The 14,129-nt window shown below is 39.0% G+C and overlaps 1 protein-coding gene across 7 annotated transcripts in view; it reads right to left on the bottom strand.

Annotated features, from left to right (window-relative positions):
• Positions 1-14,129, bottom strand: part of MYZAP (myocardial zonula adherens protein) — a 59,634-nt gene that overhangs the window by 22,873 nt on the left and 22,632 nt on the right. For all 7 annotated transcript variants that reach the window (XM_068204103.1, XM_068204104.1, XM_068204107.1 and 4 more), the window contains 7 exons: positions 13,159-13,317; positions 10,739-10,831; positions 8,253-8,366; positions 7,229-7,381; positions 4,320-4,445; positions 3,331-3,459; positions 1,483-1,568 (listed from right to left, as the gene is read on the bottom strand). In XM_068204103.1, the coding sequence (XP_068060204.1) occupies positions 1,483-1,568; positions 3,331-3,459; positions 4,320-4,445; positions 7,229-7,381; positions 8,253-8,366; positions 10,739-10,831; positions 13,159-13,317 (860 nt within the window). The remainder of the gene's footprint in view (positions 1-1,482; positions 1,569-3,330; positions 3,460-4,319; positions 4,446-7,228; positions 7,382-8,252; positions 8,367-10,738; positions 10,832-13,158; positions 13,318-14,129) is intronic.

The raw sequence follows: 14,129 nt of genomic DNA, 5'->3' as shown, positions 1-14,129 counted from the left end.
CTCTTTGGCCATGTGAGTCTCCATTTATATCCAAATGTCCAATTCTTAAAATTTGTCAAAGAAAGCAATTTCTTGCTTACAAATTAAACTGCTGTACTACTAGGTTCAGGACTGGACAGAATTTGAGAATGGGAGGAGGGGAATCAAAAACAAAAAGGTTTTTTTCATCTTGGTCTGTGCACAGCAAAAAAAAAAAAAAAAAACACCACAAAAAAAAACCAACCAAAAAAAACCCCACTGTTAAAGCTGCAAATAGAAAAAAAAAACATTCTAAGACAAAGCAGCAGATGGCAAACTCTAAGACATGATTCCAGTGAATGACTGAATTGTATGCTGTTTCCCCCCAAAAGAGTCTCTATTAACAGTGAAGTACTCTGCAGAAATGTAACTGCAGCACTTTGACAAGGACTCAAAAAATTCAAAGCATTGCTGCAGGTTTTTCAGTTGTGTGTATTAACAGCCCATAAAACTTTATATTTTAATTGCAATTGTAGCATATATTTTGTATCTTATTGGAAGATTCAGGATCTTAAGCATTGATAGCAATGGAGAAATGGAACTGACATCCTAAAGTGGAGCTCGAGTGTCTGATATGGTACAGACAGGTAAAGACAGCAAGAATAAACCAGCATCATCCGAACACAGATTTATTGTTTGCATGGCATAGATTGCAACTGTGAGTTTGCTTGCATTGCACAAATTCCTGCCTGAACACTGCCTTTACCCTTTTACTGCAGTGTAACTTTTCACACTGAAAGGATTCACTGAAGCAAGTAGTGTCTGTGTTATTCAGAGGTAAAGGAAAACAGCAATTATCTTTCATCTCCATATTCTATGTTGTATGCGAACAACATCTGTTCACTTGAAGTTATTATTTTAACAGGCTGCTGTGAAAAGCGATTCTTACTCTGAAACCAGAGAAGCTGGTCACAGATCAATACAAGGCACTGAGAAGCTCCCAGCAGGGGCCTCCTTTCATGTTTATACTTCCCAAAGAACAACAGCACGCCCAAAACAGTAAAACTTAATTTCTGGGTGCCACAGAATCATAAGTAGTAATCAAGTACTATTATTCAGTCTCTGGTTATAGTTCATCTTTACCCACTCAAGCAGTGTCATATAAACCTTTGAGTTTAGATAGTGCAAATATTCATAGTCAGGATCATACTCCTCTGAATTTGGGAATGGAATGCAGGTTTAAGAAAAATGCGAGCCACAGATATGTTACAGCTTGTTCCATCTGCAATGGACTCTGCACATTTGCAAACAACTTTTCAGAAAAGATGGATGAAAGTGGTCATTGTTGCAAAAAATAATTGTCTTGATATTTTACATGTCAATAAACCTACATTCAGATGGACGATCTCTACTAGACTGCAGTTTTAAAGTTAGAAAAGGCAAAATTCAGGTGTCTACAAAAACAAAGAATCCCCTGAAGTTTCCTAGCAATAGTAGAAGTTCCACAGGCAAGTCGTATCTCACCTTTCACTGTCAGAGTTGTTTTCAGATTTTGCTCCAGATATTTGTAGTTCATTTAATTCAAGTTGTTTTTGTAGCTGGTGACGTTCCTAAACAAGAAAAGTTATCATTCAGTTTTCCACGTATCAAAATGTAAAGGCTTCACAAAGCATATTTCACTGCAATTCAAAACATCACTTGTGAAATTAAAATAGAAACTGATTAAACAAAATTCATGCATTTCCTATAGCCAAGGAGCACAGAATACATAATAATAAAATCAATTTCCCAGCTATGCATGGAAACAAGATCAGTTTTCAATTTCTTATCTGAAGATGTATGGCTGTACTTGAAACTGAATTTTTTCAATAGAAAGATGAGTCATCAAAATCTTTAACTACATAAAGTCAAATTGTCCACATTATTGCTCCAAAAAGAAAAAAGATCTCCCAATCCAAGGCTGAGCTAAAAGGTACTGCTGCATTTTCGTCCCCCAGAGTATTCCTGTTTATTTTTAAGTGCCCACCAGCACAGTGCTTGTGAAGATCTGCGAGGACTTAGGGTTTGAGTGTGTGTTATCCACCTTGATGGAAACTCAAGAGGCATTCAGTCTCACTGGGTGAGTATCAGCCAGATAAGAGCAGATTAAAGAACTAATGTGAAGGAACTGCTCTGTACTTGTGAACTGTACTGCAATCCTACATTCACTGCATAATACTTAAAAGTTGTAGGCTCAAGCCCAGATGAAGTTAATGGAGCCACTACAGGGGCATATTAAGTTGAGTAATTTCTCAGTGTAATCATTAATTCTACTAATGGATTTGCAAGCATTAGACAAAAGGGACTCAATGTACATTAGACTAACCAGTCAAGCCAACAAGACTGGCTTATAAAAATGTATTTCTCAGTAGATAATGATATTTAATATGTACTACAATAAAGTGAAATTGGTGAAAAAAAAAAACCACTTCATTTGAAAGAGCAGAAGATTGTACTCCCTCCACTCACTAACACACCCTCTGCTCCTGTATCTGAGATAGTGAGGCACGAATCTTTAAAGATTACATGCCTGCTATTGAATAAAATGAGAAACGCCAAAGTATATCCAAGACCATTTCATAGTAACTGCAGCCAAGTCTGCCCTTGAGCTTCACATTCCCCAGCAGTTCCTCCTTGTTGATGAGAACAAGTTCCAGAACAACACATCTCCTCACTGGCTCCTCTATCAACTGGAGAAGTTATCATCAACACATTCCAGGAACTTGGATTGCTTATGTTCTGCTGTGTTGTCCCTCCAAATGATGTCAGGGTGGTTGAAAATCCCCATGAGGACCAGGGCTTGTGAACAAGAGGCTGCTCCCACTGTCTGTGCAGGGCCTCATCCTTTCAGTCTTCCTGGCTGGGTAGCCCTCCACTCTGATGTCACCTGTCCCTGCCCCCCCTTTAAACCTGATCCTGTAGGTTCTCCATCAGCTTCTTACCCATCCCCAGAAAGAGCTCTGTGCACTTTATGGACCTACCACAGCAACATTTAGAAGAGACTGGGTCATTTATGATTATTACTTGATTAGGCTCAAGAAACCTTGCACACTGAAGAGACATTGAATAGTTTTTAAATTCTCTCTTTAAAATAATGGTTTATTTCCTAAATAAATGCTGCCCTGTAAGGACCACCAGGAAGAGAGAACCACCTCCTCATCACAGGGCCTCTATGGCAGTCCAGGTGCATTTACTGATATAAATACAGTAACTAAGATGCAAAGAGCAATGGTATGTCACTGAGCACAGAGCTGAGCAGCAGAACTGTAACAACTGACATTTCCTCCATGCACTTGGTGCGTTTCCTCTCAAGGCAGCAGTCAGCTCTCATACCTCTTCCATGCGTTCAATCAGCCGGTCCAGCTCACCAATTCTCTGGTCTTTCTCCTGTATGCTTGTTTCTGTAATATGCATCTTCTTATTTGCCTCTTCAATAGCCTTCAGAAGCCGATTTGTTTCTTCCTACAAACAAGAACATTTACAGTCACATTAGCATCTCATATATTAATGAGGAATATTTCGTCTTCTTTTTGACTGTCAGGCAGGCTAACAGCTCTAAAGAGCTCAAAGCTTTTCACGACACCTGCTCAGAAATCTGAGAGAGTTATGACCCAAAGAGTGAATTATATAGAGCTAAAGATTAAGGGTATTTTGAAATACACAGGTATTAGTAAAGCATCATTATAACAATTCAAAATAAATTTTTACCCATTTCTTAGATACCTGATTTCCCTTTCCTTTCCCCGAGGATGCTGTAAATAACAGCATGAGAAAAATATGCTGCTGCAAAGACAGCTTTCTAAACACCATAGTTGGCCACGTTCAGCTTTGTACTTTCCTTACATACAAAGCAATATGAATAAAAAGGAGCATCTCTCTTCAATCTCCATCATTATCTGACTCTATAATTTTAAAAAATGCAACAGGTGACTGCTCATAGAAAGGTTTAACTTGGGTGTGGAGGGAAATTGGAGGACAGGAAAGTTCTTGCTCCAGTAGCATCCAGTAAAGTTGTTCCCTTTCTCCTTCTTAAACTGTCACTTAAAATTAGACATTATATTTTCCTTTTCTAGAGAATCAGAAGTTAGAAAAACCTACTTACCCTTCTTCAGATTTTGAAATCCAGATTATCATTGATATTACTATGTTTGAACACATATTTTTCTTAGTCCTACAACCCTAAATGTTTGGAAAGCTTAGTAACTATGGCATGACTAATCACAGAGACAGAAGTGAAGGAACTTCCATCAACTCCAGAGTATGAAGCAACTGCGAAACGACATCCAAGCTAAGCACTGCTCCTACAGACTGGCTGTACATACCAGGAGCATTTCTTTCTCAGCCTTGTGTTTCTGTTCCTCTTCTCGCATTTTTTCCTCATACTGACTATACAGCTTTCTGGTCATCTCTCTCATGACTTCAGCATTGGCTTCCTGTGATGATTCCACCTATGAGACAGGAAGGTCGCCCCATCAGTAAGTACAGTATTGCTGGCAGCAGGAGAAAGAGAGTTCACATGATGAGAAAATAAGAGTTTGAAGTTAAGCTCCCCCTTGTTATAAATCTGACATTGCAGAAGTAGATTTCCATTTGCATCAAGACCATTTACAGCATTCTGCCAGTATTCACAAAATTTGAATCTGTAGAAGTTACTGTTCCATCAAGTTCCATATTGTCTGAATTGAGCTCATTTATTCATTGCTGATCCAAGATCAGGCCATGCCTCTTTGCTGAACCATTCAACAACAGCCTCCAAGTCACTTGGTTTGTTTCCCCGTTGAAACGATATTGTCTACCCCGCTCTACTGAAGCATGGACTAGAGATGGACTAGACTCAACTCCTCTCTCTAAATGACCATGAACACCCAAAGCAATACTTTATTGCAGTACTCTCCCTGCAGTCAAACTGAAAATTAAAATTCTCAGGTGTGTGGAAGGGTTAATTTTTAACAACAGAACCAGAAATTTTACTGGAGCTACAGGGAAGAGGGCAGAATGGTAATTCAGAGACAGGATTTCCTGCTGTTGGCTGAAAACACTGACTGAACCACACCCGCAGTAATTAAACATCAGATAGGATATTCACATCTTAGGTCCATCTACTATGTAAACCACAATAAAACTGAAGTAAAACAGCTAGTACAGAACTTAGTTCTTCTAGAGATGCTGTGAATCAGCCAACTTCAGTAAAATGCGGTGGGTGCTACAAAAGTGACAGGAAGAGGAGGAATAAAGTGCTCCCTGCTGATCACCGCACTTAACACAACTACAAAATACAGAGTTCTGATGATTAAGGTTTTGAGTTGAATTTTTTTCTATTTCAAGGACCAAAAAGTTTAGTAAACCCTTGGGCTCATCTTGCATGGCAGAAACAAGCTCGTTTAGTACCCTGTAGAAAAGCAAAAGTGTGTTTCATTCTTTGAAAAGGGATGAGCCCTGAAGTACTCCACTTGTACTGCAATTGTCCCCTTTGTCATCTCGCCCAGGCCAACCCTGGGGCACAGACCTGCACTTATGAGAGGATGTGGAGTTAAATGAACCTTCCACATTTCAGGAAGCCTGAAAGAATCCTATAATTTAGAGAAAGCCAATCGTTAAATGTCAGATTTCTTAAGATACACTGAACTGGAACAGGATCTCTGGCCCTTTATTTCCATCATTCCTTCCCTTACACCTTGTGCAATGAGGACAGTAAAAGCAAGCATAAAAAAAAGTGGATGTATCAGGGCATCTGTTACAATACACTTAAGCAACATCTCCACTCTAAGTTATTACAGATTTATGAATAAACCAGACCTTAATAAGACCCACAGGTGTGTTCTCCACCCAGAATGTAATCATGGTACACAGTAGTTACTGCTTTTCAAAACTAACCTCCCAGTTCCCACACCCAGATCCCAGATCCCCTTACATTCCATAAGCACCCAGATCCCCTTACATGCACTCCTAGAATGAATTCCTAGAAGTCTTGGCACCTTTTGAGACATAATTTTATATTTAACTGTCAAAGATAGTAATGAGGTATATTATTTACTAACTTGGTACTAAAACTGAAAGTGTGAGGGCAAAATTTACGCTTCTGTTGTGGAAATGCAGGGCATATATTCTGCAGAGCTTGACATACTTGAAGATAAACAATTCCTTATGCATTCAATTGAACTGAGACTTAAGCTGCGGTTCCTTGCTCTTAGAAGCAGACATACCTTGCCCTAACTTGCTGGGGCATGTCCTTAATATTATAGTGAAGCCCAAACTCTGTTTTAAAATCTTAATTGCATAATTTTTGTATCTGTTACATGGTTTTTCCCTCTTTTTATTTCCTGCTGACAACAACAGGTGCAAAATACAGCTACTTTTATAGCCTGTAGAGCTTCACTGTGAGAGGAAAGCAGAACAAGAAATGCACTCATGTTTTCTTGTTTAACCATTCATCATTAAGCATGAGTGCTAGTCACTAGCAAAACAGTCAGAAAGAAACACCTTCCCTCACAAGATTAAACATGAATATAGCTGCAGTCACTTTAATATCAGAAACTTTATCAAAAATAGAAACATTTTTTTCAAAATTTGATGAATTCTTATGTAGTACGATATCCCAGTTGGTCTGCTTTGACCAATTTTAATAAAGGCTTTTGGGGGGAGAGGGTATTGTTTGTTTTATTTGGGTTTTTTTGTGAGCTTGGTTTTTTTGAGATTAAAAGAATACATTTGGCTGATGAAGGGAGAACATGGTCAAGCTTTCTGTCATATTAAGCCTTGCAGTTTGTGTTTTGTTCCCTTGCATTTCTCTGAAAGAAATAGCTTAACTCTCTTTTGAAGATGCTTGCTGTTACCTGCTGACCATATGCTCATAACACTTAACAGGTTACCGATTAAAAATGATGCAATACCAAAGAAACTCAACACCAAGAAATTCAGGTAGCAATGTCTAGAGTTGTAATATTCCTTCACTTAATAGGAATGGACATTAATAACCATTTAGTGGTTTGAATTTTCACCTGCCAACATATCTCTCTCTTATATTACATCCCATGTTATGGGAAGACTGCCTGTCACCAGCTGAGATTCTTTGTTGTTAAACCAGTATTGATTCACAGAAAAAACAGAGCTCGAGGGCATGACAAGGGCATGAAGAATGAAGAATCCTTTACAGAAAAGGCCAAGGAATGAATTTAAAATCCACCTACTGCCCTTACTGTGCAGTATTTTTAGGGGAGTTTATATACCACACCTTTAGTTTCAGTAACTGATTTTCAATTTGTGCCGTTTCCAGTTGCTTTTGCTTCTCTCTCAGCTTTTCCATAGATTGCTCGTGTGTATGTTTTAAATTCTTTATTTGTTCCCTTATGTCTGTGTTCTCCAATGTAACATCCACTAGAGTTTTCTAGAAGAAAGAGACAAAGTACATATTAAAAATCAGAAATAATTTGATGAAATAATATAGGCAAAAGATTATGAAACAGACAGCACATTTAAAGAGCTTCCTGACATATTAATGCAGTGTGAACAGTTTTGCAAGCTTTAACATTTAAAATTATGGCTTTTGTTGTTGCTGGAAAGTGCTTCCATGAGGAGTATACTCAGTAAAATCAAGTCTTGGAACACTATTTAAAAAAAAAAAAAGAACATGGATACATTGCAGCATGAATAATCTTCCCGTCTCTCTGAGGGCCATGCCATACGTACAAAATGCAGTGGACTGAAAACAAGAAAGTAATGTACAAGAACGTAACATTCTTGTTACATACAAGAAAGCAGGGACATTAAGTTGTTCAGCTCAGATACAAGGGAATTCAGAAGTCTTTAAAAATTAAAATTCATTCTCACCTCATCCCTCCCCCTGCATTTCCCAGGAATGTAAAATCTCACATGTGTCTGGCATCCAAACATGCCACTTCATTTCTGTTACCAGCTGAAGGCAGAAATAAGTCAGGAGATGCACCATTTTGCACTATACAGACCAAATCACATTTTCACCTTAGATCCTTCATAGAGACATGACTTGTGGTATTAGTCTGCTGCATATCAGTTATGTCTTTATATTTCTTTATTGTACATTATTTTATTTTTTTTAAGACAGGAACTTCTGAATATTTTTCTTTGTTTCCTAAATTAGGCGCTTTAGATATCCAAGACAGTACTTTTTGGTGTTGCTTAGGGTTAGAATCTGTATCTGTCATCCATGTTTTCTGTACGCTTTGAAATCCATGTTAGAAAAGGCAGCTGTGAGCTGGGAAGCAGCTATGAAGATGTACCTGCAAGTCTATTGATGCTGATGTCAAGGAGCTGTTCATTTCGCTAAAGCTATCTAAGGCTGCAGCCTGCACTCGCACATGATTCTCTAAGGACTCCTGATGAGCATTTGTCACCTGAGCAGGGAAAAAAAAAAAAGTTTTATATAGAATAATGATCAAGTTTACCTATTCTTTCCAAGAGAGCTACAGAAGAAAAAGACCCAAAGGTCATTTTCACAGTACTAGGATGCTTAAAATATACAGGCCTCAAAGTATATTCTTACAAACAAACAAATAAAACTTAAAATCCAAATAATCTAACAGAAATAAGGCATGAGTATCTAAGTTCATTGTTAGTCTGCAATCACTGTATAAGCTGTTCCTTTTGAAAGGACAAGAGAACAATTGGCAGCTGTCTATTCAGACATTATATACATAGCATGGGCAGATTGTAAAAATTCAGAGTGAAAAGCAGAAGAATGCAAGAAATAAGAAAATCTAGAACTGTGAATTGTAGAAAAGCCTTAATTAAGAAGGAACTGACTAATCAGGTACATAAAGAAGAAACATCAATAAGACGTAAGGAAGAAACAGTACAAAGCAGGAAGGGGAAGCCAGAAGGCTTTGTTGTGTGAAAATTAGTCATTTTCTGATATGTACACACACACATGCTTAAAAACTGAAGGGGGAGGAGGGGAAAGACACAAAATGACATCATTCAAGAAGAGACCAAAACTCAAACAGTGTAAATAATTGTGAATGATCCAATAATAAAGAGGAAAAGAGTGTTACTAATGAAAGTCAGCCAGCTCACATTCTTAGAGTGACCAGATTTGCTTCTTGATAAAAAGAGAACACCAGGGACTGATATAGGGGACAAGTGTGTAGTAACCAAGCCATACATAGATTAGGTCAACATAGGGAGTAGAGGCCAAATAGTCACTGTTAACCTTCCATAAATGTGTGCTTATGTAAAACAAGCGAAAGCAGAAATGCTTTGGATGGATTAAGAAAGTTACAAGTTAAGAACTTGTGAGAAGAAGCCCAGGGCAGGATACTGGAAGAGCAAATTTCAAACAAACTTTACGAACAAAAAGTTGTCCTGGAAATTGGAAAGATAAAAGCACAGTGATTGAAAGCTGAAGCAATGAGTACAGAAAGGATTTTCAACAGGAATCGGAAATAGCACAAAAGACAACAGTCATATGAAACCAAAATCAGCTCCCAAATAACTAACCAAACAAAAAGATCACATTATTAGGAAGAACAACACTTGTGCTTCCTTTCAGGCAGTCGAGAGTACTAAAAAAAAGGGAAGGATGTCTCCTAATGTGCCATTTATGTCAGAAGGAAGCTTCATGAACTGCTAATTTGCTGGAGAACTAGATATTCTGTCAGAGCTGGTCAGAAACCCTTAATTAAAGAAGAATTTCTGACTCATGCAGAGTTTCTACTGGTCTGACAGAAGTTCTGGAAATCAGGATATCATCACTGCTATTCAGTAAAGATAGCAGCAAAGACAACAAAGCTGCACCTGAATCAGCATTTACCACATGCATGCTGGGGGAAGAGTGAGTCTTGTTGGCAGCATTATGACTATGTAACACAGTTTGCAGAAATTGAGTTTTTTCTCTCTCTTCATCTCAAGTCAGGGTGACTTTTTTTTTCTATTTTTTGAGACCAGTTGCACAGAATGAAAGTACCAGTTTACAGCAAGTTCTGATTTTTGTACCTAATACAGCATGCAGGGAACTGACAGCCTCCAAATGAGGATGGCAGAAGGGCATAAGTCAAGGTCCCAGTCCTCTGAAGTCAGAATACTTTTAATTGCCAAAGCTTCCTCTGAACCAGGGCTGTGAAAATCAATTCTGAACATAAATTCAGAGCAAGTTTTCGGGGGTGGGGGGGGAGGTTTGGATCAAACAACTCAGCAGTTTAATATGTAGGCTATTTACAGAGTGCAACAGCTTTTATTGCTAAAGCAGCATGTCAGAAGAAAGGTCATTGAATGACCATTGAAATGTTCCATTAAAAACCAAAAGGTAAGTCATTTTTAGCACTTTAATACTAATGAACATTGCTACTTATTTTACTTAGTGTTTAAACAACAGAGTCAGTAAAACAGAGCAAAGTGTTGAAATAACTCCAAGTTATCAGTTTCTCCTAATTATCAATGTTATTTATTTGATTCACCTGCAAGCTGTTACATCCATCTCCATTAATTACCAATACACACTGGCAATGGTATCAAGATCATTCTTTTATTTCCAAGAATTTCCAGCCAGTTAGTAATTTCATATGCAACAGTATCCCTATCTTGCTTTACCTTCCTGGATGGGAAAATAAATAACAAAAGGAAACTACAGATGTCACATAAAACAGGGAACTGGGGAACTGGAGTGGTTTGTGAGATTAATTTTGTTCTGCTAAAGCAAAAGATAAGTTTCTAGATAACACTGGGACAGTTTTTTCCCATTTGCTTTCCCTGCAAATGAATGGGTACTTACTTTCAGTTCATTTGTAAGCTGCTGTATTTTTCGTTTCATTTCATCATATTCACCATACATTTTCTTTCTTACTTTTTCCAGAGTTGCTCTCACCTGGTGTCAGAAAAATCAAACACCTTTATCAAAATTTTGGATTATATTGTTTATATAGTAGGACATTATTTTTTTTTTCTCTATGTTCTTCATTGTTACTTTCCATAATTTCCACTGTTAATCTACCACTGCAAAACAGCAATATATTCTCAATAAAAAGACAAAACCTTTAGTCTCAAGACTTGTCTGCATAGGGATGATACAAATAACTCACTATGAGTCATTCCAAACCTCTCTGTACATGCTTAAACACTTGTAAATTAATAATTTAGATAAATTAATTTCAATTAAATATCCGTAAGTCATTCTAACCCAATTACTAAATGAATTTAAAGTAATTTAATCATATATTGCTTTATTTCTGAAAAAAGGCATGGACTTAGTGTACCTCCATACTTTTAAAAGTGGTTGGTTTCCCCGGGTATCCTTTGCAGATAAACACTTTTAATTTCAGTATTTTAGACTTGTATCTAACTAAACAACGAACTAGCTTACATTTACCAATGCAATTTCAAATCTGAAGAATGGAGAACTCAATTTGATTTCAAAAACTATGGATGCAAATTACTCTTTGCCTTTCTAGGAAAAAAAAAAAACACTCAAAAAACCCCTGAGTTGGCTTCCAGTTTGGCTTCACATACCACTGCAGTTATGTTTGCCTACAGCCTATGTAATACAACCTCATTTTTTCCCTTCCTCACCTCCACCAAGCACAGGCTGACTGCAGATCATTTAGGTCAGGGAGTTTACTGTGCCTGCACAGTGGGGTGAGGGCAAAACCTCAGCAGGGGATGTTTTTAGCAGCTCTGCATAGAATCCCCCCAGTGCCTCCCAGAAAGAGGGGCCCTGGCCACCACACCTGTGCAAGGAGTGCTCCCTACCCACGGGCTCCCTTTGGGATGAGGAAGAGAGAAGGGAGCTGACTCCTGCCCAGCCCCTCAGGAAAGCACCGCTCGCCCTGTGCCTCCCCACGCACAAGCACAGGCACACACCCTCTTGCAAGATGCAAACTTGACTCAGGCAGAGGAAGCTGTCAGCAGCTCTGACATGGCCCATCATTTTTGGTCTATTTGAGTCAGCACATACATGGCATAAGCTGAGGACTCTTGTTTAAGACTCTGCTTTTAAAGACGACACTACTCTAGCAGACCAAAGACCACGAGGTAGCTGAGCCGAACACGGCTTCCAGAAGACAGAGAGCAAAAGCCAGCATGTCTCCTCCCCTGTCTTTCCCACTTTTTCCTGGAACCATCAGTACCCTGAATGTACAAGCAAGACATGCAGTTCACCTGGTCTGATGTGTCCCTTCATAAGGGACAGACAAGGGCAAGGAGATGGTCCCAGCCCAAGCAACCCCCAGGTACCACAGACAGTGCAGTTTGGGGAGCTGGCCCTGCTGTGTGTCAATGCACCTGTCCCTTGACACTGCCCCAGCAGGGCAGAGAAACTACCCAGGCAGGAGAACAGCAGCCGAGGCAGCTTGTGTGCCTCGGCAGCACCGCGGCACTGAGACCCTGCCAGTCCCTAACCTCAGCTTGAGAGTGGTGAGCACCGGGAGCTGGCAAACTGGGAGTACCGAGGGAGAGAAGCAAGTGCTGATAGCCACAGAGAAGGCACACCGAGGAGTACACACGATTACAGTGCTTTACACTGCTCGCTGGACTCAGGGTTCCTCCCTTTTCTACCAATTCAGTTTGCACTTCAATCAGTGTAACACGATAAGCACTGACCAACAGCCTCCTGGGTGGTGAAGGAGGATGGAAAGAGGTCAGATTATTTGCCCTGATGTAATTAGTGTGTTACTGCCACAGCCTGAGAGCCAAAGACTGATGGGCAAAGATATGCTGAGTTTCAAGAACAGAAACATTTCAAGCAGGATCAGAAACGTATTTTTTGTTTTTCAGATCTTCTGCCAACTGTGATAAACGAGCAGGCACAGAGAAAGTAGTACAAAGACATCCTTATTAGGCTACTTTAAGGCTGCCCCAAAATATACCCAAGTGACTTTACTATGTCACCTAATTTAGAAGCCTTTTCAAAGCTGGGGGTTTTGGGGTTGTGGGAAGCAGAGGAAGAGAGAGACTTTATCCTTTCAGGTGTCTCCTTATATAGTTTCTTCCTTCAGCAAGCACAGTTTCCAGGTATAGAGCATGCTTTTATCCCAACTCAAATACTACCTCTAGCTTCAGAGTAAGTTCCCAGTTCAAACTGAGATGCTGGGCTAGACATTAGTCATCCCATTATACTCTCACAGCTCTACATATATGGAAACATATGAATATATGGAAAGCGTATTTAACAAATTTTGAGGTGAAAATGTAACTCACTTCTTTAATGTAATTCATCTCCTCTTTCAGCTGATCAGCTGACCAGCCATAAACCACCATTTCTCTCTTATGGTTGTTGTCAGTTCGGTGCACAACACCATACACCATCCCATGAGAGAGCTTCCCTGGAGACATTCCATTTGGTACATGGTAGAGCTCCTAAAAATTAGAAAAAAACAATTATAAAATCAGTACTAGAATAAAAAACCCAAATAAAACCACAGTAACTTACAGCCAGGAGAGACACCAGTTATAGTGAAAGCACAACAGTACATTTGAACACTAACTCCCAAACATTTTGGAGTCAACCTGTCAGCCTTCATGTTTTGGGAAAGAACAACGACCGACTTACAATTGATGAAGAATACAGAGATGTCTAATTACCACTGCCTTCAATGGAAGTCATGTAGGCACAGCTAGAGACAACAGGCTGATTTGTATAAGGAGAGGTAGAGGCATGTAAGAAAAGGTTAAACTGGCTTATTTTCCTTCACCAGCAGATGCTACTTTTCAGCATTCTTGCAGAACACTGTCAGGTCTCTAGTTCCCTCTAAACTCTTGCAACCATGGAATTATCCCTCATTTCCCAAACACCCTGCTGCAGGAAACAAAAATTCACAAGTTTACTCAAAAAACATAGAAAGTTCTAAGAAACTGATATTAAAACATTTAGGCAGTGTTCCTTAAAAGGGAAAATATCTGTTTCTCTTGAGGGTAAAACAGAATTTGGAAACACAGCTGTTACTGAAAAGCTTTGCACATTGTGTTTGACAGGTCAGTTCTAGAGAAAAATCAGGCATGGATTGTTTTACTGAATTTACTTCTCATGCTGAATATACCAGATACAGGTCCACTTGAGGATATTTATTACATTGACTTTAGAATATATTTTGGTTTGCTTTTTTTGTTCTAAGCATTGTGTAAGTACTCTATTTGACACCAAACAGAGGCTTAAAGAGACGAAGCTCAGC

This window comes from Anomalospiza imberbis, chromosome 13 (genome assembly GCF_031753505.1).
Source record: "Anomalospiza imberbis isolate Cuckoo-Finch-1a 21T00152 chromosome 13, ASM3175350v1, whole genome shotgun sequence".
Lineage (NCBI taxonomy): Eukaryota > Metazoa > Chordata > Aves > Passeriformes > Viduidae > Anomalospiza > Anomalospiza imberbis.
Note: the sequence above shows the minus strand (reverse complement) of the source record. Positions and strands in the feature narration are given on the sequence as shown.